Consider the following 25,060-nt stretch of genomic DNA (forward strand, 5'->3'; position numbering starts at 1 on the left):
CCTTGGGTACAATACAAGAGGGCATTGAAGTAGACGATTTGGATCATTGGATTTTCCATCTATTTGATAGAGACTTCATAACAGTTTGTAAGATCAACAATGGAAGACCAGACGAAATTTACCCCTACTCGCTCCACATGTTGTTAAGATGAAATGACAGAGAGTGTTAAAAAAGAGGATGCAAGAAGAATGTCGGTATGGTTTCATGAAATGTGGGATGGTAACTCTACTTCTAAGAACCTTGCACTAATTGCATTTGCAGTATGCCAAAGCACTTTGAGAGGTTTCTAATTATTTTGATCAAAGGTTTTTGAATAAAAGTTGACCTTTTGTCTTGGCACATCACAAATAATTGCCTCACGAACAAGATACTAATTATACTTTAATATTGACCTTGCATGCCTGCTAGGACGGTCTTCAAAACACCTTCCAATGTTAACAATTCTATCAATTTACATAATTTATTGTAATTGTTCACTATTGGGTATTCTTATAAATTTTCTTCACTAGAGTGGCATGATGTTCAAGCTCCTCCTTTTGTTGCTCAATTATCTTAACCAGCTCCTTCTTTGAAGTTATTGATTCCATTATTGTTTCAAAGTTACTCGATATTTTTTCAATTAGGGACCTTGTTGAGTTGTGAGATTGACTTGTTAAATGAGCTCTTTGTAAGGCTCCATTTAATTCATCTATCGTTTAGAGTTGGAATCACAATCAAAAATTTAGTGTCAAACTTACCAATCATTTCTCTCATTTCCAGAATTTGTCGTTCTCTTTCTAAATATTTTCTTTTGAGATTGTTTACATATTGTTGATGTCTCGAAACGAGTCCAGAGTATTCCCTAGCAACTTGAATAGCTCTCTTCTCTCTTAGTCTTGAATTTTGATACTCCTTTTGAAGTTTTATCACCATGTATCGCAGTCTTTGTTTTTCAACATCATTGGAACCATCATTCCCTAAAATTACAGCCGTGTTATTCGGAGATCCATTGCTGGACGTGGAAACAGACATTATTTTCTTAATGTTTCGCTGAGAGTTTTGTTGAGGAAGTGACTTTGGTGAGAGATGATTTTTTACCTTCTCTCTAATTGCACTCAGCTTGGCATCAATTTCATCCGTTTGTTTTTGAAATTCTCTTCTTGTTGTTGTTAAATTCCCCCTTTTCTCAGGTGTTGTTTCTAACACAGACGATTCGGACTCTCTTTCATCTCTATCATCTATGGATCTTATTATTAATTCACTTAGTTGTTTTTTAATTTCATTAAGCTCATCCGAAGAATCTCTCGATTTGTTATCCAACGATACATTATGTAATTGTTTTAATATCATTTCCTCATCAAGATTGGAAACAAGTTTTTTCCCTACATGAATTGGTAAATTCCTTAAAATTATAAATATTAAACTTACAGAATTCTAGCTCTCTTTCATCCCCATCAGAATTATTTTCAGTGTGTTTATCTGTATTATCAGTAATTTCCTTTGACTCTATTCGTTCATCCTTGTACAACAAATGGGATCGATTAGGTTTTTTAAGGCTTAATTTTTTCATCTTTTTTTTAATATTTTTTTTATAACAGAAAATTAGTGGAGGGAGTTTATTGTTCGTTAAATTGCCCATTCAAATAAATGTCGTCTAGCCAATTGTTAAATCATCATTATACATGAGATGGATGGCAGGAATGTAATAGTCATCTCTAATCCCCAACTCTTCAAACTCTCCATCTTCATCCTCAATTCCATTCTCAGATAAGGTTTTTTCTACAATTCATTTTACGATAGGACCAATTAGTGATATTAAATTGTGAACTTACCCATATCTAAAACTTCTCCTAGTCGTTTCCATGTGTAACTTGCTGCATGAGCATTGAAAACCAAGTATCTATCCAAAATCTCCCTTAATGTCTCCTCAGAACAGACTTCCAATTGATGATCATCTTGTGTTAGTGTATTGATAATTCTTATAAATCGGGTTTTCCTTGATAAATACCCAATCATGTACTTTGAGTCTTGCCACCAAGGCACTACAGGAATCACTTCTTGAGTTTTTGATTTTGCTTCATAAGGTGGTGCAGGTACATGTAAAAATCTCTTCATTGGTGTATAGAAGGCTCTTTCGTTAATGATTGGATCTATCCATGTTTTTACATCTTGTGTTGTTGCATCAAACCAATGGGAAATATCCCTTCCAGCATTAGCAACAATTGGTTCAATTAATACAGAAGCTAAAATCCAATTTGATCATTATTCCGATTTGTAGTATAGTGATTACATACTTTTGTTTAGAGCAATGAGTGGAGTAAGGTTGTACACCTTATTTAAAAACGACACCCAACAATCACTAGCACAATTATGTTCACTCACTTCATAGGGTGTATAAAATCTCCTCTTCTTTGCATTCAAAGTCAAGTTATGATATTCCAATGGTGGAAGAGCACTGGCAGTTGATGATGCTCCCTCCGATGATGAACCACTCATTCTTTTTTGCTTGAAATAACGTAATTGAATGGCGCCAAATTACATCCACCTACCGTAAATAACATCATCGGGATTTATTGCTACAATCTATTTCTCTAATTTTGTGTTGATTTGTACTGCCATTACGTTGTGATGGGTCGGTTTTCTCTCATTCCTACTATTGATAGGAGTTAGTGCTGTCCAATGATTAGTCAACAGTTTCTGCTTCTAATTATTTAACAAGGTGAATTAAAGTAGATAATTGTTGAGGTAATTTTCTAATGCATGAAACAAAGTGAGTGGCACAATACTTTCAAAGGACTTTTTGTGGCAGTTTAGAATGACATTAACAAATCAATATTAGAAAACTTTTCCCAATTTTCTCAAGTCGCCAATTTATTGACCCTTTAAAGCCACAACGATTCGTTCTGTCTCGTCGTTAGCCTTGTGAATTTCCATTCTCCAATTTCCAACACTTCAATAGTTTACTAATAACAAGACGACTCGAAACTGCATCAAAACAACAAACCACTTTATATAATTGGTTGTGGTGGATTGTCAATTTGATTGTAATTTGAAATTAATTGCCATGCAACAATAGAAATGACCAAATCATAAGATGAACACTATGAAGTAACGAATTTCATAACCGAATCCTCTTTCTGTGCAGTAAGTGAACAAGGAAAAGCGCAAGTCGTTTGTCAAAATCGAACGAGAGCATCCTCAACACGCTCATGTCAGAGAGTTTTAGGCTCTCAGAGGGCAAAGAGAATTGACACGATAGACGGATGACATTGTTTTTTCCAACAGCAAAAAAAATCCATCATCACCCTCTTCTTTTTATTCAAAAATCTTTCCCACCATACTTTCATTAGAAAATACACAAAATGTCTAATAACAAAACTTGTAAAGTTGTCGCTGTTGGTAAGTATTTACTATTGAATTCAAAGTTTATTAATTTGAATTTACAGGTGACGGTGCTGTCGGTACGTAGGAGAAGAAATTTCGTTGTTGATTATTAATTGATGGTTTTAAATTGACATTTGACAATAACAGGAAAGACTTGTTTGTTGATGGTCTATGTTAATAATGAATTTCCGGAGGATTACATTCCTGTAAGTAAAATAGCCTAAACTTGTTGTTATAACCTTTCATCATCATCATAGACTGTCTTTGATAAGTATGTATTTGTGCGCTCTATTTGATGAATTAAATTCATCCAAATCACATCATTCTAATAACAACAATAACAAAATAATATATAGCTATGATACCAATGTAAAATACCAAGATAGTGTTGTTCGTTTGAGTTTATGGGATACAGCTGGTCAAGTAAGTAATAATTCGTTCATGAAAAAATTAATGCTAAATTGATGAAAATTTCAATTATTTGATTTTGTTTTTCTAACATTGTTCCATGATGAATACGTATTCACTCTCTTCCTAAACGTTAAATAGGAAGGTAAATATTATTATTTATTTAAATTTATATTCATGGTGATGATTTATTATAATAGAGTAAGTATTATTCTTGTTCAATAATTATTGAAGGTTTACTTTCTTCTTGCTTGTTTATTTTGAAAATTTCTCTATTATTCAAAAATAGATATGATCGTCTGAGATATCTTTCATATCCAAATACCAACGTTTTTATTGTTTGTTTCTCCGTAAATAGTAGATCATCATATGATAACGTTAAAGAAAAGGTAAGTTTCGAATATTTTACTGAGCAGTAAAGCTCACATACGTTTAGTGGCTTAAGGAATTGAATGAATACAGCAAGGGAACACCAATCATTCTCGTTGCCACCAAGATCGATATCAGAGATGACAAGGCAATGATTGAACAATTAGCTAAAGATGGTGAAAAAGTTCTCACAGCAGAAGAAGGTGAAAAACTTGCAAAGGAAATCGGAGCAGCCCACTACATTGAAACATCAGCTCGTACACGAAAGGGTGTTGATGAAATTTTCCAAAAAGCTTTGGATGTTCGTTTTGCTAAAGGAGGAAAAGCTGCAACTCCAAGCAATGAATCTAAAGGAAATGGTGATGGATGTTGTATTTTAATGTAAAGTACAATAATTGACAACTCAAAGAATTTATATTTATATTGAAATCAAATGGAAAAGAAAACATTTTCTTTACATATCTCTCTTCACACAAATTTTTCAAAACTTTCACATAATCACTACTCACACTCCTTCAACACTACCAATGTCCAAAAAAACACACAACTAGATTTTGTACGATATTATTAAACAGTAAAATTCTTTATTTGTTAATTGACTAGATCTTGGTGCTGAACACATTATCATTAACTCAAACCATGTTGTGAAATTTGATCTAGTCCTTCACACAGTAAAGATAACAACGCTGTCTTTTTTGGTCAATCAATTTGTTGGCAATTTTAACACCAAGAATCAGTAGAGGTTCTGACTATTAATTCATTAGGTATTTATTTTCAAAAGAAACGAATCACTGATCCATGATACACTCAAGATGAAGTTCCTTTCAGAAATACAACAGTTTCCTATCCTTTGGAAGATGGCAGAATTATAAGATTTAACGTAAATTCGTATATTTCATAATATATAACTGGTGATCAACTCTTTCAAGTTTTATCTTCGGAAATTCGTACAACTTCATCTTTCTAAACCAGTTTCTCCATTCAAGAGATGTTTGAAATTGGTTAGATTTGTTTTAACTCTATTCAGGAGTTTATGCCAAACAATTAATTGATTCCATAAGAAAGTAATAAATTCAATTAAAATTAAAAGTTTTAAATTGAAAAAAATGCTTTCACAAAATTGTCAATTACGGCAACAACCCATCAAGTCGCCATCAGCAAGAATATTTCATTCGATTGGATTGCAATCTGTTGAATGGAACTAAAGCAAAATGGACCACATATTAGGAATTAGTATTTCTGGTGATTAAAGTTCCACAACAAAAATTAACAAATTAAAAAAATGGAAAGAGATGATGCATTTCATGATGATGTTATTTATGAAATTTTATCATTTCATGATGATTTTAAATTTCTTGTCATGAATTGTTCGTTGGTTTCTAAACAATGGTACCATGTTGTGTTAACAATGTGCAAGCAAATGACATTGAAATGCCATTCCGATGTAAATGGTCACTTTATACAAAATATTGCAAATCTTGTGATTGAAAAACAATCCAATGTTTACAAGAATTTATTATTGATGAAATCATTGACAAAACTGTGTATTTCATATGGCAATAAGAATAAGAAATTCAAAGTTGATGATGAAACACTTCAATACATTGGTGAATTGAAACAATTAACAAGTCTTCATATTCATGGAATTGGTATTGATAATGTTTGGGACATAGCTGATTTGAAACAATTAACAGAACTTGACATCTCTGATAATAAGATTAATTCTGAAGGAGCTAGAGTTATCAGCGAATCATTTAAACATTTAACAAAGCTTGATATATCCAACAATACTATTGATGTAGGAACCAAATATATAAGCCAATTGAAACAATTGACCTATCTGGATGTTTCTAATAATGAAATTGAAGAAGAGGATGTTAAATATATTGGAAATATGAACGGATTAACAAGTCTATCTATTCAGTACAATCATATTGGTAATATTGGTGCTCAATACATTAGTGGACTGAAACAGATAACTACTCTCTCTATTTATAGCGGTGATATTGGTGATGAAGGAGCTAAATATATCAGTGAAATGAAACAATTAACAAATCTGAATATTGGTTTCAATAATATCAATATAAGAGGAGCTATACACATTTCTAAATTGAAACAATTGACAGAACTTTCTATTTCTGCGAATAACTTTGGTTCTGGAGGACTTAAATACATTACTCAATTAAAACAATTAACAAAACTTTATTGCTGTGACAGTGAAATTGATAGTGAGGGAGTTAAATATATAAGTGAAATGAAACAATTAACAGATGTTGACCTTAGTTATAATAACATTAACAGTGAAGGAGTTAAATATCTTAACAAATTGAAAAAATTAACTAAACTTTATATAGGAGGCAATGATTTAGGTAATAAAGGAGCTATGTACATAAGCAGACTGAACCAATTAACACATCTAGATATTTGTAGAAATAATGTTAGTGATGAAGGATTCAAGTCAATTAGTAAAATGAAACAATTGAGCAGTCTGTTTATTTCTGAAAATACTATTTCTGGTGAAGGAGTTGAATACATACGTAAAATGACACAAGCAGCAAGTATTTGTGTGGACTTTGGAGATTAGTTTAGATTAGTTTTAACTTTAACGTATAAACTTGTGGATTCAATCTTGACCAATTTAAATCATAATTGTTTTTATCAATATTCTTTGAATCAATTTCTTATTAATTAGAGATGGAGTAGACACACATTTTTTCTAATTTAAATTATGAATAAGCATTTAAGGTATTTGATAACAATTAAGGTTACGCAAATGCTTTGAATGAAGCTGGCGTAGCTCAGTCGGTAGAGCGTTGGTCTAATAAGCCATTGGTCGCCGGTTCGATCCCGTCCGTCAGCAATACGTTTTGCTTATTGGTTTTGAAGTTAAATTCTCACAGCAATTTTTCTTAATAATGGACACAAGATAACCTACATACTCTATCTCCAGCTTGTTTGTTATCAGCAAGTTGAATTTTTGACATATGATCTTTTTCAGGCTATTCTGACCTTTAAAATTTTGAGGAGGTGGGGTTTATAAACAACAATAATGATGAGTAACCTCACGGTGTTTGAAGAACATTCATTGAAAGTTTGAATTTGAAATTTATTTTATCAACAACAACCGTTTAGTACTGCACTCGAGTCGTTGTGTTGCTAATGATATCCTTATAGATTTTTTCATTGGGTTCGTTTGAGTTGAAGAACGCAAAAACATCTTTCCCAAGAAAATTTTGTAAACCCAATCCACTTCAATACCACCATTTGAGATTTTTAACCAAGACTGTTTGCATGGTAGATACTCATATGTAAGATTGTTTTCATCATCTAAATAACAGGTTTCAGCAATAAGCAGAGCTCCGTCCTCTCCGTTCTGTCCAATGACTTCTAGAATGTCTTCTGAATATCTGAATACTACTATCACCAATGTAACACTCACAGCATCGCTTTGCAAACTTGGTTTTGAAGTGACCGGAAGTTTGGGAAGTAGTTTCACAGCTTCGTTAATTTCAGTTTGTATATGTTTCAAGTTGAATGAATCCTCTTGTTTTAGCTTAATTTCTAATAGCATTAGTTTATGGGGTTTATTAAAGGTAAACAGAGAAACCACTATTTAATGGTATTGGAACACCGAAACAAAAATTGGTTATATTTGACTGCTTCAAAATGAATGGAAGGGAATCATATTTATGGCTAATTATTGTAGATTGTGGTAGCAAACTAGGAATTATATCTGTTTGAACTTCCTGGGTTGTTAATAAGTGTGTTTGAATATTCGATTACAAATTTTTCCAAAGGTACTTTCTTCTCCTGAGATCAATGAGCTTATCTGATCTACCAAAACATCCATTGCTGCTAACTCCAAAAATTTAGACTTATCGAATATGGGAGCTAGTGTATAAGTTAATGATTTGATTTCTCACACCAATATGGAGTGTATTGTTTCAGTGATGATATTATACTGTGTTGAAGGATTTTTGGAATATTCAAGTAAATCAATTCATCTTTCACGTAAAAATGAATGAGAAAAACAGGCAAGAGCTCTATTAGAAATCTTAATCTTCCAATGTATTGGACTATTGCTGAAGATGGTATTGGAATGCCAAGACAAAATAAGGTGAATAACTTAGACACCAATACAGCTTGTTCCTCCAATCTGAATGGTAACATCTGTTGATTTTTGCCATGCTCTATTGTTCAACACAGCTTCAATCTTTTCAGTTGTTTCCAATCTTGTTTGATTTGATAAAATATAGCAAATTGAATTTCTCATAATTCTTGGCACAGTTCCAGCATATTCCTTTAGCAAAGTGATAAACTTTGGTTCGTCCTTCAAACCTAATAATGACAATACATGTGATAACGATGTGTGTTTGCCACCAAGATTGACTACTGTACACTCCAGAATTAGCTTTAACTTTTCATCATCCATTGAAGGTAGAAATACCATTTGATAGTCAGATGGAGATCTGTCTGTTTGTAGTTGATATTGAATAGGTGAGTGGCCACTCACAATGACTGAGCTTCGCTTACCAACTACAAGAGGTGCAACTGTATTAAATAGTGTTTCCAAAGGTTTGATACTGTTGTCCTTTTCGCATAATCTATCCACCTCATCAAAAAAGACTAGATAACCTTCTGGGGCATGTACAGAGTCAATATGATCTAGCATGTCATATGCAGTTCTAAATTCAGATAATTCTTCATTGAACTTCTTTCTCAATCCTGACATTTCTTGTGTTGTAGACAAATCGTGCACTAATTGATTTCTGTACGCATTCAAAACACTTTTTCTTATGTACTCATCAACTGTATTGGTTGGTGCACAACAAGTAATTTCAAATCCCTAACAAACTTTGTGGACTCATCCCATTCGAAATGATTGTCTTCATACACTTGCCTAAACTTTTTAACAAGCGAAGATTTACCAATACCATAGGTCTGGAAATCAAATTAGCCCCACGGTTAGTAGTCAAAGTTCTCACAATGACTCTATTTACAAACTTTAGTTGAAAGAATCTGAAGAAGTGTAAATCTTTTGCAATTTACGTGGTGTTAGTATATGTTGTTCAGCCTTTCTTTTGTTGGTTTGAATTGGAGACTCATTACCACTTTCCGAATAGAATTGTCTTTTTTGGTCAATCAATTTGTTGGCAAATAAGAAAAAATGATTTCACACCAAGAAGGGGAACAAGTTGTCTCACAGCAGCAGCAAATCATTGATGACAATAATGTGGAGAATGTTTCATCATCGGATCAAGCTAATAATGAAACCAATATTATTGTTGTTCATCCAACAAATTTAAATCAAGATTATTATCGGAATGAAGAAACATTCAAGCAAGCTATGAATAATTTTGTAGATTTAGCATCAAAACAAGAAGAATCAATAGATAAATCCTTTAAAAGAAATATAATAATATTCCCAGAAATGATTGGAGCATGGTTAATTTGTCTAAATGAACAACCCTTCACTTTTTGGATTCCTTCACAATTATTAGCAATAATATTTATTGCATTTTCAAATATTATTCAATTTATAAGATACTTTATTAATGAATGTTGGATTTACTTTTCAGAAATTAAAAGATTGACTAATTTATTAAGTTTTGTAGCATGGGAGGGAATAATTTATAGAAGTATTTTCAAGATGAAATCACAATTAATGTTTGATGTTTATTTGAGTACATTTTCAGAGATTGCCATTAATAGGAATGCCTATGTCATTGCAGGTTCAATTTATTTACCAAAAATTGAATATACTCACAAGTTCAAGAGATTGACCAATGATGGATTTTACAATCAATCAATTGTTTTTGATCCAAGAGGAAATATTTGTCATATTAGTGTCAAGGCATTCCCATCAGAAGATGAACATTACATTCTCACAAAGCAAAAAGATAGAATTTTCAAATCGAATGATTTCACCTTTGAGATTGAAGATTTTGGAAGAGTTATTCTCTTGATTGGATATGATTCATGGTATCCAAATTGTTATCCAACAGCCATTTCTAAAGAAAAGGATATGCCAAAACTTGTCATTGTTCCATTTCTTTCTTCACCAGCAAATTCTTGGAAAGAATGTTGGCAAGGTTTTCAAGACAATGGACCTCTTCCACAAGATTTTGATGAATTTAACTTGGCAAATTCAACAAGTTTGAGTGATTTATGGAAAGGTGATGGTGCAGGTTTGAGAATTTTCAAACAAAATAAGACCACCTCAAATCAATTATCAACCACAAATAATATTAACACCTCATCATACTTTATTTGTTGTCAAATGACTGGAAAAATTTGGAGTTTATCAGCTAATGGTGAATCATTTATTAGAAACTCTGAGAAAGTACTATTAGAAACTAACCTCAATGGATTTAATATTTCAATAAAATAATAATAATTAATTTATTTTTGTTCTTGAGCCGTCAACCATTATCCAACCAATCACCTTGTTCACCTGTCAAATTTCAATCCTATGAATCTGCACCAGTTGAACTCTTGTTCATCCACAAACAACTCAACAACAGACCTAAAAACCAACTACTTTTCAATACGTGTATGATTCTTTTCTAGAAGTGATACTGGTGTTTGTTGTTGTGCATTGCGCCCAACCATAACGTTAAAATTCTCCATCTATTTCTGTTTCATCTTCTCTCTGTCGCGCATGGAAAGAGAAAATTAACGGTTCGAAAAGAGCACAGAAAGAAAATTTGGTGGTTTAGCTATTTTAAAAACAGTTGTAAAAAAATAACCAATATTTTTGGAGCCATTTTTAAAAAACAAGAGGAAACTAACGTTTTGTCTTACTAGTTGTCAATATATATAAAGGATGGATTGCGACGTTTTATACAAAGGTAAGATGAGTTTGATGATGATTTTATTTAATTTTATATTTGATGATGATAGTTGTTGTTATTGGAGATTCTGGTGTCGGAAAATCAAATTTAATTACCAGATTTACTCAAAATAAGTTTACTAAAGACACAAAACCAACTATCGGTGTTGAGTTTGGTGCTAAATCTATTGAATATGATGGTGTAACTATCAAGGGTCAAATTTGGGATACGTACGTAGTATAATTATTATTGTTGTGTTTTAATAATAATCAATGACATTGATACGTAATAATATCATGTATAATTATTGTTTTTAGTGCTGGTCAAGAACGATTCAGAGCAAGTAAGTATATAATTTGATTATTTTAATGTCTAAACAATTTTATAGTTTCTGCTGCTTATTACAGAGGTGCTAACGGAGCTCTTATTGTTTATGATATTACAAACCAAGAAAGCTTTGATAATTTGGAAAAATGGTTCAAGGAAATTGAAAATCAAGGAGAAAATGGTTGTATCAATATTTTAGTTGGTAACAAGTGTGACTTGAATCACTTGAGACAAGTAGAAACAGCAACTGGTAGAGCTTTTGCTGAAAAACATAACGTTTCATTCATGGAAACATCTGCTTTGGATAGTACTAACGTAGATGAAGCTTTCACCACACTTTTGAAGGAAATTTACAAGACCCAAAGCCGAAAGAGTAAGAAACCAGAAGAGGATCGTAAAGATGAACCAATAGGTCCAAGTGACAAGGTCATCATTGATGATGGTGAAGGTGATAAACCAAAACCAAAACCAGCTCAAGGTGGTGGTTGTGGTTGTTAAGTTTGAGTGACACTCTTTATTGTAAATATTTAATGTATAAACTCAATTCAATAGAAATCCACAATAATAAATTGATGAAATAATTTATTTTAATAAGTTGGAGTAAAATCTTGCATTTCTGGCATGACACTTTCACTGATGGCAGCTGCATTGACACTCTTTTTTCTTTGGATTTCATTCTTTTTTGTAAAACGAAGGATCAATATCACAATAATTATGATTATAACAATTATGGTGAATACAATTACAAAAACAATTGGTATAACAATTGCAGCAACAATATTTGGTCTAAAAGCACGAGGAGGAACATCTTTTGAGTATGTACAAAATGCTTCATTCACCTGAACTAGAGTTCCATTTGTTGATGTCAACACCAAAGCATAAGGTTGACTAGTTGTAACTGAAGCCAATTGATTCATATAAACTGCAACACTAACATATGAAGCTGCACCCAAAGAATTAACAATAACCTTTTCCAAATTATTTACAGTGTCCACTGCTCCTAAATCATTACCTCCATACACTACAAGATTTTTGAAACTTGTTCCATCAGTGGTGAATGTATTTACAATCAAATCCAAATTATTAATGAGTGGAACAAAAGAAGAAATATCACTTGGATAATCGTACCAAGCTAAAGTTGCTTTGATCCAACTTGCACTTTCAACTTTGTAACATAATTTGAATGATTGAGAGGAGGCAGTGAACGAATTTTCAAAGAATGTCAAGCCAACATCATTTCCAGTTTCAGTTTTCAGCAATGATCCCAAGGAAACAATACCATGACCTTCAACAGGATTTGGTTGAAAATAGGCATTTAGCTCAACTCTATCAGTTTCGTCTCCATTCAATGAAACTGTTCCTTTAGATGGAACAGCTGATTGGACCAAGAGAGCTTTAATCAAAGGTCCTGATGGGTTGGAAACTCCTCTATTCTTCTGTAAATATTGTCTTATCAAAGCTATTATTAGTGTTGAAACTTAAGTTGAAATTGAAATAACTTACCAGCAGCTCCAGCCTTTAAAGGAATATTAAATATAATATTAAATAATTAAATACTTACCATTAGAGGTGTACTCATTGAAGTTCCTCTCTATTTTCAATGAGTTTATGTGAAAAAAGTTTAAAAAAACACAACTTACCTTTGAAAGAAGAGCAGCATCGTTTCCTTCTTTTGGACGACCAGTTCCACATTGATTGGTAGTAATTATACCATCAGAGTGAGCACTCACAATATTTTCTCCAACTGCAACTAAATCTGGTTTAATTCTTCCTCCATCTTCATTTACCTTAATTAACTTGTAAAAATCAAAGAAAACATACCAGCAGGTCCTCTACTCGAAAATGAAGCGATATTCATCTCATTGTAAGCTTTAGTATCTTTAAACTGATTTTCAACATAACTTGGGCAACAGTATGATCTCACATTGGTAGATAATGATAAACAACATTCTTCAGGTCCAGCAAAATTTAGAGATGCTTCCTTAATCTTTGTATAGTAATCTTCATAATACAGTGAGGTAAGAATTCCACTATTTGAAGAACGAGATGATCCAACACTAATGATATTCTTTGAGTTTGATTGCTCTGTGAGAGTTCCTTGTTTGGCGAGTGCTCCATCATTTCCTTTTAAGTGTTTAGAATAAGAAATTCCAATTTGGAAACAACTTACCTGCAGCAAAGAGAATAACTGCATCCTGTTTATCCCACAAATACTTGTCAAGGTTATAAGCTGAAGAAGTGTAAAAGTTTGTAATGGAACAACATGTTTCAGAACCAAACAATCTGTTACACTGGGCATCAGTAATCGAATCACCAGAATTGAATGAATCAAATGCATTGACCACTCTACAATTCTTACAATCATAAGAACAAGTAACATAGACAGAAGCAGAGGTTCCGTAACTGTTGGAGAAAATTCTTGCGCCGTAATTATATCCTTGTTTAAAGAGAACTGTTAAATCATTAGACATGAACATATTGTCATTGTTTGAATCTTTCATATCAACAAAGAATAGTTTTGAAGCTGGAGCCATTCCATGATATTGATTGACAGTGTCAGAAAAATCTGTATTTTCCATTGAGCCAGAGATGGAACCTGCTACGTGAGTACCATGTCCAGAAACATCATCCTTAAAATCTGTAGTAATCTTTTGATTATTAAATTGGAATGTAATTGTATTATATGACACAATCTTTCTATGATTTTCATCAAAGACATTGACATTGGAAGAATCTCTAAAGAAGCAATGATCGTGATCAATACCAGTATCACTCAATCCAATTATCTGTCCCTCTCCATAAATTCCAAGATCATAGAATGGACTAGCTCTTGCCACAGAGTTGGCATTAACTGATTGTGAGATGGAAACTCCATTCTTATTGAAAAAGCCAAGTTGATGGACCTTTTCAACATAGTGTACGTTTGGGTGACTCTTCAAAGTTTGTCCAACTCTTGCAGAAACTAGAGGTGAAAATTGAATTTCGAAATGACTATCTGAAATTACTTCAATTGGGAAGAAATCCCTTCCTTTGATAAGTTGACTTCCCAATAATTCATTAAGATTATTGGCTATTTGTTGAGCTGATTCATTTTGCTGTTCAGTTGTGAGAGAATCCAACGAATGGGTAAGAGAAATTGAAGCCCTCAAATATCTTGGAGTGGTCAGAGATCTCTTTGAGCTATTCAAATATTGGATTGAAATGTGTTCAATTTCTGCAAAATCTAAAATTGACTTGAATCTTTCTTCATAGTTTCCAATAAACTCTAAATCATCCTTAAAAGCCAGCAATTGACTCAACTTTCCAACAACTTTAAACACACCATGATTTAAAAAATTTCCTACTCTTGTCAAAGGATGATTCCTCTCCCTTTCACTCTTAATCTTTATAATATATTCAGCAATTTGTTCTTCTTGTTTAATTCTTCTTTTCAAATTACCATGAAGAATGTTATTCTCTGAATTAAGTATATAATTATTACCCTCGCCTTCTATTCTATTATTACTATTCATCATGGCCTTAAAACTAATAAATTCTTCACTTATTGATGGTGCTGCCAAAGCCCTCTCGGTCATCATTGTTGTTATGATAATCAGCAGAAAACAACTTAGCACCAAATTCTTCATCATCATTCTTGTTGCACTAATTCCTTCTGAATTGTTGCAACTCTTCCTCAGCTTTGAACACTTAGAAGAATTGTCTCTCATAATTATTTAAAACAACCACCAGAAGCTACAAGTTGATTTACTGTTGATTTTTTTTGAACTTGCAAAAGGTCGTGCCTCAATTAAGAGAAATTGTTGGTGAATGATCTATTTCGGAAATAGGTGTGCCTTACGCATAATTTGGGTACTACTGTATTGTTTGCTGAAGGAGGTTTATTGTGTACGCTTCTAAGACGTTTCAAACATTCTAATTTGATGATCACAAGTTATTAAAACATAATAATAAATTCAATAAAAAGCAATATATTAAGTGTTCAAAGAACAGATAGTACTTTTAGAAAAGGGTATAACTGTCTGGGAATCTCATCTTCTTATTATTTTTCAAGAGAGTGGACCAATGGTTGAATCCCATCTCTCCAGTGAGCTTGGATATGAGATCATACAATTTGGATTCATTTTCATTTTGTTCTCCCAATGATTTAATCAACTTTTGAAGGGCAACTGTTTGATATTTAAAGTATAAATCATATTGGACATCTGTGAAGAGGAATTTCTCTGTTGGATCAACAAATTGTCTGAGGGTCTTCATTGTTTGCTTGATTAGAGTATCTCTGTCCGAAATTTCTGAGCCAGTTGTATCATCTAACAACAAATCGAGTTTGGTTTGCAATGAATTAATGAGTGCATCCTTCTTCTTATCCATTTCTTTACATTTGAGTTGGTATGCTTGTTGTTCGAGTTCAGATTCTTCATCTTCGTTCTTTGTCTTATTCTTTGGTTGACTACCATAGTGAATAATCAAATCAGAAATGTTAGCGACTTCAGTGACACTATCAACAAGTTGAGTAATTTGATTGACGAGATCCTTCTTTTCAGTGCTGGTCTTGAGTTGTTCCTTGAGAATATCAAGCTTCAATAGAAGAAGTCCCAAATACTTTGGATTGTTCTCTAAAAGTGTGTTGACAAATGGTAAAGCTTCAGCTTTGAGCTTTTTAAGATAGGTTACTTGTTGTTCAATAATGTAGTCTTGGAACTTTTGTTCTGCCGTTCTTTCATCAGCCTTATTTTCCTTTTCAGGAGTTGATTTTTCACTTGCCAAGAAAGAAGGTGGAACCACAAAGGTAAGTGGAACAGTGGCAACATCAACACCTTGATATTGGAATTTACCAGTCAATCTATCGCCAGCCTTAACCTCCTTTGGTAAATCCTTTTCAACTCCAGAATATCCCAAGGCATAGGAATTGCTTCTACCATAACTCAACTTGAATTTTTCATCTTGTTTATCAACATCAGTAAGAGCACCATTGATGTGCTTGAATAATTTGAGTGAAATTGGTTTGGCAAGTACGTGAGTAATGACGAGAGGATAATTCTTGAGCTTTTGTAGGGTTGCAATATTGTCATGTCTGAATTGTGCTCTGACAACATAGTCACCCTTCTTCAACTTGAATTTTTCAGGATGGTAATCAGAAACCTTGACTAATTTCTTATTCTTATTGAAGATCATAAGCATTCTTGATTCAATATTGCATTCATAGAGTAATTTGGAGAGAACTGGTAGTGAGGTGATAATTTCATGATCTGATGCCATCTTGAGATTATAGTCAAGTATCATTTCATAGCTACACTTTTCAGTATCAAAATAGGTATTTCTTGGATTGTTTTGAATTTGAATGAGTTTTGAATCTTCACTATTGGTTGGAGAGAGTGTTTCTTTCCAAGAATCAAGTTTTGCAGAAATATTCATTTCCATATTTCTTAATGATGAAGTGAGTTGTATCTTTCTAGCAACTTCACTTCCATCAAAGAATATCTCATCATTGGAAATATTGATAGAGTCGATTCCATAGAATTCTACATCAACTGTAATTTTACATTGTCCAGGAGAGGACCAGAATTGACCAAATGTCAATTCTAGAGTTCTATTTGGAACAGTCTTAATATTGTGAGTGGAAACATCTGACTGAGAAACTTGAATGAATTTTCTGGTGTCATATTTAGAATAGGCTTCCCTGTCCAAAAGTTGTGTAGCATGGAAGACGAGCATTTTTTGTGTGTCCATTTCATCAGCTCTCAATGATAACTTGCAGTATTGAATAGAGCATGAAGGGGTGCTAATATATTGTCTATAGAGTTCTCCTGATTTCATTTGATAGGTGAAAGTCTTTCTATATTCTACTTCGGTATCAGATTTGACTAGCTTGTAAGGTTTCATTACAGTAATTGGAACAGAGAAAACTGGACCGAATTCCATATTATCACAATCAAGAGCATCAATTCTGGCAAAATAAACATTATTTTCGTCTAAAATTTCAGTATTAATTTGAACAACGAATGAGAATGTTCCTGGTATGTGTAAGAATTCTGGTGCTTTGATGAATTTTGGAGTCTCATTTGCTTTGTGATCTGTGACTGTATTTGCATTATTGCTAGAAAAAATAGGTACAAGTTTGAATCTCTTTTCAAACTCGATCTTGCTCATATTCTTTGTTTTCTCATTGTAGACAAGATCAATACTGACTGTATAGAATTGGGTTGAGTGAGTCTCCTCAAATTCTCTTAAATAAATGCCTCTTGCATTATTTCTTTGTGGAATTGAAATTACATATCTATAATCGTCAGTGTCTGGATTGAATGGCTTTTGCTTTTCAATAAATTTAAAGGCGTCCAAAACTTGAACTAATCCTGAACCAATAGATAATGGATGATGGCTATGCTCATCCACATTCTTTTCATCATTTTCATGATTATTTCTTGCAGTATTTTCCAAAACTTTTTTGATGTAATAAGGATTCCATTTTCTTCCCTCAGCTATTAAGGCACTATAAAGCAATGCAAGACAACCGGAACATTGAGGTGAAGACATGGAAGTTCCATTACATCGATTTACAGATTGTAGAGTATAGTTTGGTACACTGGTAATAGCAGCACCCAAGCTAGAAATAGTTGGGCACAATTGACCATCCTCTGTTGGACCTCTGGAAGACCATGTAAATTGGGAATCTGGAACTGTCTCAGAAAGTCCATACTGAGCTTTTATCATAGACTGGGTTACATAAGCTCCAACACCTATACATGAGTCAGATAAGGAAGCAGGGGCACCACAAGTTGTATAGTTTGGTCCAGCGTTACCAGCTGAGGTGACAAATGTAACATTGTGATTGTAAACCAATTCTTCCAACTTTTCTCTAAAGATACCAGTGTTAGCAAGAGAGCTTGGCTCGCCGTATGACATATTAATAATGGAACACTTATTTTCATAGCAGGAAATTAAGCCTCTATTGAGAGCTGTTCCAGTTTCCATAGAACCCAATCTATTATCACCAATTTTGCATGAAACAATTTGGCAACCAGGTGCTGCACCGTTCAATTCTGGTTTATCTGGGAAGTGAGCGCCAACAATTCCTGCAACGTGTGAGCCGTGAGATCCTGAGGTAGTAACAATAGAAAGCAAGTTACCATTATCATAAATCTTGAAAGAATAGTTCAATAAATCAAGTTCTGTGAAGGTGGAATATTCGTAATTCAGGCTATAGTCACTCATCAACTTTTCATTACTCAAATCGACAACTTGTTCATCAAAACTAGAGGTTTCAAAAATATTCTTCTCAGCATCATAACTATCATGAACAACCACAGCTCTATACACGTTGGCCTTCTCGTCTAAAAATACAATACAATCCAAAAGTGGACCAGAGTCTTCATAATTCTTCATTAAATCGTTCAATAAATCGAGTTGTTTTTCTAATTCTGAAAGTTCCTTCTTTGATTTTTCATCGGTAGAATTTTTCAATAAATTAGATTTTTCCTTAATTTCATTCACTTTCTCTGTTTGTTTCTTTTGGAATTGTTTTTTTCTTTCTTCCTTAACTCTATCAATCAATGGTTTGGGATACAATTCGAAAACACTCTTTATACCAACGTGATACTCATTGGAACTATTTAATTCCTTCCATTTTGCATCAATTTTTAATTTCCTTCCTGTCTTTCCAATAACAATTCCATTTGCATCAGGGTTGACAATAGTTTTGGTATCTACATCACCGGATCCTGTACAATCAACAACATCAATGATTTTTCTTTTACCATCCGTTGTCAAGCCATTTAAACCTGGAGCTCCGATATCAATTCCAGTGTCAAATATTGCAACTCTTACTCCTCTACCATCGTAGTTTGGATAAAGTTTTAAAAATTCAAGGCCTTGAACTTCACTCTTTGGATTAAGACCTTCAACAGGGTATTCACTTTGTGGCATTTTTTTATGTTGTAAAAAATCAGGAAATTGTTATTTTTAGTTGTTGTAATACAATGCAACAAGATAACACAAGATCTAGATAACTGTAAATGCCACAATTTTTTAAGAACCTGACAATCATTACATTGCTTTTAAAATTGTTGATCAACAAGATTTGAAAACATGTAAAAAGATTTTACCGACAATGGGGCTCGAACCCACGACCCCAGGATTAGAAGTCCTGTGCTCTATCCAACTGAGCTATGACGGCTTTATATACACATCTCAAAAATTCTAATCTTCTCATTACCCACTTCCAAATCAGGCTATTTATTTTTTTTCAATTTAAAATCAAAAAAGCATTGAAATTTCAATAAATTATTTGATACAAATTTATAGAGACATTTATAAAAACGAATATACTACTCGAGTTAGGTTGGCAATATTAATCCGAACTTCCACCACCACACAAACCACCACCTCCTCCTGAACTTCCATGGAATCTATTCTTCACATTTGTTTCTGGTTTAATTAACATGTCAGGTTGAGTATCACAATATTCAATAAGTGATTTAGCTGCTTCGGAGACTGGGATTGCTTTTTGGCATGCTTCTAATTCTTTTCGCAGTCTTTCGTTTTCTTGGACCAACTGCTGGAGTACAAAGTCATTCATACGAGACATTTTTTCAAATTTGATGGATGACAGCAGAGCAACTGGCGATTGACATTTTAAAAAAATGAAGAACAAATGTGAGTAGTATTGGGTTGTTATCGGTGTATTTAATATGGTATTTTTCTTTCATTAGCTATTGAGAAATGGTCTACAAAGGTATTTAAAATTTTTGTAACAATTTGTAAAATGTTATTGAAATATTGAAATATTTATGAAAAATAGGATTGTGAAGAATGGGCTGGTGAGATTGGTCTTTCAAAAAATAATAAGAAATTAGCAAAGAAATACACTGGGTAAATATCACACTTTCCGATTAAATTAACAGTTTCCATTGTGTTTATTCGAAACAATCACTTTCGGAACTACTCGGAACAAATAGAACTGACTTGGTTGCTCTCTTCAATCAATGCGCTGGAGATTTAGAAACAATGGATGAAGCTTTTAATCATGAATTTTTACCTCTTGGAGAATTAAAGACATTACTTTTTCAAGTTGAGAGAATTAGAGAAAATTTATTGACATATAATGATGATTTTGTAAAATATGAGAAATTGAGACAAGAAAAGAAGAAAAAGACAAAGAAAAAGTCAGCTCTCTCAATGAATTCTACAGCATCATTTGCTTCATCTAATTTTATTGATGATCCATTCATGTTTTCACGTGAAAATATTTTAATGAGAACACCAGAGGAAGGTAAGTTTGTTATGGAAATATGTATATGGTTCTATGCTATGGACTATATGAATTGTTTCTAGTTGGTGACTTGATTGTTTTATTGTGGAAGTATGCTCTGAGGAAATATAGAACTCCAATCTCAGCTCAACAAATTGATTCTGTCACAAATGATTTGAAACAATGTATGGTAAAGATGGGAATTAATGGAGAAGTTTTCTTGGAAATGAAAGAGTAAGTTGAAATTGGAGATTTAATTTCTAAATTAAATTTCAATGATGACAGAGTTTCTGATTGGAATTTCTTCTTTGCCAAAGAATTGGTTAAATATTTGGATATGACTGAATTATTCTCTGTAATTGTTTATGATTTCATGCCAACAAAGAAGGAATAAAACAATTGTAAAAGAATATATTTAAATTTTAAATTTAGTTAGTTTTGTAAATAAATAGAGTTGAGTATTGTTTTTTTAAATATTTATTGAGGTGACTGAGGAGTATACACCATTTGTACAAGAGTTTTTAAAACTCTAAGTGTCAATCAAAGTGTGCCGATTCATCTTGAAGTTCTAGTTCCAGATCAAGCACGCCACAAAATCGACACATATCATTCCAAAATGAATTGAGAAAATAGAATGATAAAATGTGTGAAAAAAAGATGACTGCGACAAACTTTGACCGAACGGAATAAGCAGTAACTCTCCTCTAACCACTGCTAAATTCCGCCAGGTCTTAAATGAAGTCATCTTCGTTGAATTGGTCTTCAGCCAAGTGCTCATCATTTTCATAATAAGCAACTTCATCCATATTCATTGGATAGGTCAAGATACCACCCATACCACCGAAACCTCTACAGAATTGAGAACCTTCAGGAGTACTGTTAGTAATAATTTCCAAAGTACAACCCTTAGCCTTATAGTTTTCAACCAACCATTCAAGGAGAGTAATTTGTTCAAATTCCAAAGGAAGACCATTTTCATCACAAGTATGTTTACCAGTCTTGAGATCTTCTGGCATCAAGTATTTGACAACAAATTCTCCATTAGTTTGCTTGACGCTAACTCTGAGATGTGGAAGATTTTCCCAAACAATCAAAGTCTTAATAGCACCCATATCCATAGCTGAAATAGTTTCTCTGACACCAAATACGAACTTGTTAGTATCCTTAGAAATTTCAGTGAAGAATTCATCAATAATTTTCTTTTCACGAATAAAGTTGACTTCCTTCAAACAATCTTGAGACAATTCAATAGCTTGTTGGAAACCAATTTCACCACCATAAGCAATATCGACAACCTTCAAAATAATAGCTTGAAGACGTTGATCGAGCAAATCAGTCTTTGTCAAATCACTCTTAAAGTCAGCAGAACCAGCAAGAATAAGACCGGAAACGTTTGGTCTATCGTTGGTAATAAAGTGTTGAACAGACAATTCAGCACATCTTCTGACATAGTTGTGTCTCTTTTCCAAACGCAATCTAGCAAAACGCAAAGCAGATTGACCACCACGACCGTGCTTCTTTGGCAAATCGACAGTAATCTTTTGAAGAACAACACTAGTGTTTCCTGATAAAGTACCATATAAACAACCGTTACCATCCATAATAATAAAACCAAACTTTTCGTCACTTTCAAGTAATTCTTGCAATGGTTCAACATGGAATTTGTTATCACACAAATACAATGAAGTATTAATTGGCTTGAATGGTTCCATATCATAAGTAACTCTCTTTTCCTTACCGTCTTCAGTAAGAACAGTACCGGAATAAACAACCAAACCATTTTCAGGAACTCTGGTAATTAATTTCAAACGTTGAATTGTAGAAGTAATAGCATCTTGAACAGAAATTCTGTTGACTCTACTTTTAATGTTTGAAGCGGTACCATATTCTTCTTGCAACATTTTAGTTACTCTGGCAATTTGATCCTTTGGAGGAATAATCAAAGAAATCATGGAGGTACCGTTACCTCTGGCTTCAGACAAGTTTTTAATCAACTTCTTTATTCTCCATTGTTCAATGGTTCTATCTTCGTGTGCCGATTCACTCATAATGACGCGATGATGAAAGAATATTTTTTTCAATTCAAAAATTCAGGTGATGACCCAATTGTTGTAAAGGAGATTTTGTCGTCTTCAAGCTTGTTGGAGATCATCATGCAATCTATTCTTATTTCATATCTAGAATGAATTTGTTATTCTTGAAATTCAATGTCATGCTTTACCTTCAAAATATAAAAATAAATTAATTAATATTAAAAATTAATTAAATATTAAAACAGAAACCTGAATTGGATTTGTTTTTTTAAGGGTTTTTAAAGCTTTTTTTTTTGACAACATTATTTAGCTGGGAGGTTCCTTATTATATCAAGGATACTGCTCGATTATAAGAACTCTTTTTCGATATTTCAATTAACAGCTTATGGCTCGAACAAAATATGAATTAATAAGGAGAAGAGTAAATTGTGAACTTGAGTCTTCACAAAATAATAAATAAATTATAAAAGTTTTTTAATAATTTATTCTCTCAAAATATCGACTGTGGCATAAATTTCGTCGGTAATTCTATCATAATTGTCTTGAAGTTTCTTCCATTCTTCACCTTCCTTCTTCTTCAATTGAGAAAGTGTCTTAATAATGTCGAACTTTTCAGCTTCTCTCTTTTCAATCTTATTAATGTGGACAATTGACTTGGCATTCAAGTTTGTTAATTCAGTAACAATATCCTTCTTGATCATTTCGCTCAATTCTTGTCTCTTCTTATCAATAGATTCGATAGTTGATTGATTATTGGAGGCAACAGCTTGTTCGACTTCTTGATACCAGTTATCTCTTTCAATGAATTTTTCAACATAGAGTTCAGTCAATTCATGTGCAGTAGTTTCACGTTCATTTTCAAGTTCCTCATCAGACTTGGAAATTGAAAGATCCATTCTGACATAAACCATGACGAACAAGCAGAAACCAAAAAGAGCAGAAATGACCAACAATGGTTCAAAGTAAACAGCAGAAGCTGGAAAAGTGTAGGAAAGGAGGAAGTTTTCATTGTGTTCTGGGACAACATTCTTCTTATTAATAACAGAAACAGTTCTACCAGAAACATCGAGATAGGTCTTCAAATTTTCCTTTGATTCAGAGTCAATTGGGAATGAAGTTTTGAATTCAACATCATCAGCACCTTCTGGAACAACAACTCTAAGAGTGAGATCCTCAACTGGAGCATCGAATGGAACTGAGAATTTGTATCTCAATTTGTGCTTTTCTGGATTATTCATGGCAACAGTAAGGTAATCATTGATTGGTAAATTGTATCCAATATAGAAACGAATCTTCCAACCTCCAAAAAGTGGGAATCTTGGATGGAAATCAACTTCAAGATTCTTTCCAGAAACACGAATATCCGAAGATGAAATGTTACCAATTCTATCTCTAAAGTAAATATCATTAGCCAAGAGTGGCAAAGTAGCAGTAATCTTTCTGAAAGAAGCTGGTGAAGTTTGTCCAGGATTCTTAGAGTATTCAAATCTAGAGAATGGACCAACTAACTTGGCACCAGTGTGCTTAATTTCGTAGTGTTCTTCGACAGCCAAATTACCCCAGTGAGAAATTTCAACAGTTCTTTCAACTGAGGAAACAACAAAACATGGTCTATCGTTAACATAGTGCAATCTAACACCAGCAGTAGTGAATGGAACAACATCACGGAAAGGACCATATTGAATACCATTTCCTTTGTTTTCAACAGGCTTAACAGTGTTAGTGTATGATTCAACAGCTGATGTTCCGAGTTTGACAAGGGTAATTTGTGATTTAACCTTGTATGGTGTGAAGAAGTAGGCATTATCCTCATAAACAACCTTTTGGTGTTCATCTTGTTTGATTTCCTTTGGGAATGGAGAAATAACATTGGTGAGGGCAATATTGACAACCAAATCAACCTTTTGCTTTGGAGACAATGGTGAAGCGAGTTCAATTTCATAGAACAAAGCATCCCTATAATTATGATCAAAATATTAATCATGATGACATTATTAAAAATCCCAAGCTAATAAAACTAATACTTACTTGTTCAATTCATCATTGAATTTATGCTTTGGAACATTCAATGTTGTAGATTGTTGGCGAGCAGAAACATAGGCAACATTATTTAAAGCGAGTTCCTTTGGGAAAGCCAAATAGAAGAATTTAGCATCGGATGATCCAACATTTTGAATAGTTAATTTCACTTCATGTCTAACAACAACATTTTGTGTGGTATCAATACTTCTATCTATCGACAAGATTTCAATATCCGAATAAACGTTGGATTTAGCTTGAGTAAAAACAGCCAAAAGGCAAACAATTAAAAACACAGATAGCGTGGTTTTAGTGATCATCATTTTTACAAGCCAAAATGTGATGATGCGTTATTGCTTGTGTTTTTTATTTTTTAAAAATTAACTTTGAGAAAATTGCTTTCTTGTATGTGACGAACAATACGACACAATACAATCTTAACACATTTTCGAGTGGTGTTGTG

General features: G+C 33.0%; 11 protein-coding genes and 2 non-coding genes across 13 annotated transcripts; 6 read left to right on the forward strand and 7 right to left on the reverse strand.

Moving 5' to 3' along the window:
• Positions 1-1,634: 1,634 nt before the first annotated feature.
• On the reverse strand, positions 1,635-2,476 carry NAEGRDRAFT_30192 (uncharacterized protein; the record flags this gene model as incomplete). The annotated part of the gene is made up of 3 exons (XM_002682050.1): positions 1,635-1,759; positions 1,813-2,223; positions 2,275-2,476. 3 exons carry the CDS (start codon positions 2,474-2,476, stop codon positions 1,635-1,637), a joined length of 738 nt encoding a protein of 245 aa, XP_002682096.1.
• Positions 2,477-3,342: 866 nt separating this feature from the next.
• NAEGRDRAFT_62660 (rho family small GTPase) lies at positions 3,343-4,526 on the forward strand (the record flags this gene model as incomplete). The annotated part of the gene is made up of 8 exons (XM_002681901.1): positions 3,343-3,379; positions 3,427-3,441; positions 3,512-3,570; positions 3,622-3,635; positions 3,721-3,787; positions 3,973-3,977; positions 4,062-4,161; positions 4,209-4,526. The coding sequence occupies 8 exons, from the start codon at positions 3,343-3,345 to the stop codon at positions 4,524-4,526; spliced, it is 615 nt and encodes a 204-aa protein (XP_002681947.1).
• Positions 4,527-5,549: 1,023 nt separating this feature from the next.
• NAEGRDRAFT_62661 (uncharacterized protein) lies at positions 5,550-6,725 on the forward strand (the record flags this gene model as incomplete). Its single annotated transcript, XM_002681902.1, has 1 exon — positions 5,550-6,725. The coding sequence occupies one exon, from the start codon at positions 5,550-5,552 to the stop codon at positions 6,723-6,725; it is 1,176 nt and encodes a 391-aa protein (XP_002681948.1).
• A 203-nt stretch (positions 6,726-6,928) lies between these two features.
• Positions 6,929-7,001, forward strand: NAEGRDRAFT_t42. The gene has a single exon. It is a non-coding gene; the product is annotated as a tRNA-Ile (tRNA).
• A 1,266-nt stretch (positions 7,002-8,267) lies between these two features.
• NAEGRDRAFT_62662 (uncharacterized protein) lies at positions 8,268-8,873 on the reverse strand (the record flags this gene model as incomplete). The annotated part of the gene is made up of 1 exon (XM_002682051.1): positions 8,268-8,873. One exon carries the CDS (start codon positions 8,871-8,873, stop codon positions 8,268-8,270), a length of 606 nt encoding a protein of 201 aa, XP_002682097.1.
• Positions 8,874-9,307: 434 nt separating this feature from the next.
• On the forward strand, positions 9,308-10,543 carry NAEGRDRAFT_82443 (uncharacterized protein). Its single transcript, XM_002681903.1, has one exon. The coding sequence runs from the start codon at positions 9,309-9,311 to the stop codon at positions 10,530-10,532; it is 1,224 nt and encodes a 407-aa protein (XP_002681949.1). The 5' UTR covers position 9,308; the 3' UTR covers positions 10,533-10,543.
• A 347-nt stretch (positions 10,544-10,890) lies between these two features.
• On the forward strand, positions 10,891-11,890 carry NAEGRDRAFT_35122 (rab family small GTPase). Its single transcript, XM_002681904.1, has 4 exons — positions 10,891-10,992; positions 11,045-11,204; positions 11,292-11,317; positions 11,363-11,890. Exons 1-4 carry the CDS (start codon positions 10,968-10,970, stop codon positions 11,797-11,799), a joined length of 648 nt encoding a protein of 215 aa, XP_002681950.1. The 5' UTR covers positions 10,891-10,967; the 3' UTR covers positions 11,800-11,890.
• Positions 11,889-14,876, reverse strand: NAEGRDRAFT_62665 (uncharacterized protein; the record flags this gene model as incomplete). The annotated part of the gene is made up of 6 exons (XM_002682052.1): positions 11,889-12,760; positions 12,805-12,817; positions 12,863-12,892; positions 12,942-13,078; positions 13,123-13,425; positions 13,472-14,876. The coding sequence occupies 6 exons, from the start codon at positions 14,874-14,876 to the stop codon at positions 11,889-11,891; spliced, it is 2,760 nt and encodes a 919-aa protein (XP_002682098.1).
• Positions 14,877-15,170: 294 nt separating this feature from the next.
• NAEGRDRAFT_78168 (tripeptidylpeptidase II) lies at positions 15,171-19,221 on the reverse strand (the record flags this gene model as incomplete). Its single annotated transcript, XM_002682053.1, has 1 exon — positions 15,171-19,221. One exon carries the CDS (start codon positions 19,219-19,221, stop codon positions 15,301-15,303), a length of 3,921 nt encoding a protein of 1,306 aa, XP_002682099.1. The 3' UTR covers positions 15,171-15,300.
• Positions 19,222-19,397: 176 nt separating this feature from the next.
• Positions 19,398-19,471, reverse strand: NAEGRDRAFT_t60. Its single transcript has one exon. It is a non-coding gene; the product is annotated as a tRNA-Arg (tRNA).
• Positions 19,472-20,008: 537 nt separating this feature from the next.
• Positions 20,009-20,953, forward strand: NAEGRDRAFT_78169 (uncharacterized protein). The gene is made up of 5 exons (XM_002681905.1): positions 20,009-20,029; positions 20,096-20,166; positions 20,253-20,566; positions 20,629-20,779; positions 20,831-20,953. Exons 3-5 carry the CDS (start codon positions 20,302-20,304, stop codon positions 20,937-20,939), a joined length of 525 nt encoding a protein of 174 aa, XP_002681951.1. The 5' UTR covers positions 20,009-20,029; positions 20,096-20,166; positions 20,253-20,301; the 3' UTR covers positions 20,940-20,953.
• Positions 20,954-21,010: 57 nt separating this feature from the next.
• Positions 21,011-22,615, reverse strand: NAEGRDRAFT_35127 (eukaryotic peptide chain release factor subunit 1). Its single transcript, XM_002682054.1, has one exon. It carries the CDS (start codon positions 22,591-22,593, stop codon positions 21,277-21,279), a length of 1,317 nt encoding a protein of 438 aa, XP_002682100.1. The 5' UTR covers positions 22,594-22,615; the 3' UTR covers positions 21,011-21,276.
• A 406-nt stretch (positions 22,616-23,021) lies between these two features.
• Positions 23,022-24,951, reverse strand: NAEGRDRAFT_78171 (ribophorin I). The gene is made up of 2 exons (XM_002682055.1): positions 24,607-24,951; positions 23,022-24,534 (listed from the first exon to the last, which is right to left on the reverse strand). Exons 1-2 carry the CDS (start codon positions 24,918-24,920, stop codon positions 23,061-23,063), a joined length of 1,788 nt encoding a protein of 595 aa, XP_002682101.1. The 5' UTR covers positions 24,921-24,951; the 3' UTR covers positions 23,022-23,060.
• Between the last annotated feature and the right edge of the window lie 109 nt (positions 24,952-25,060).

The sequence above is a fragment of the Naegleria gruberi genome (assembly GCF_000004985.1).
Source record: "Naegleria gruberi genomic scaffold NAEGRscaffold_4, whole genome shotgun sequence".
NCBI classification, from domain to species: Eukaryota; Heterolobosea; class Eutetramitea; order Acrasida; family Naegleriidae; genus Naegleria; species Naegleria gruberi.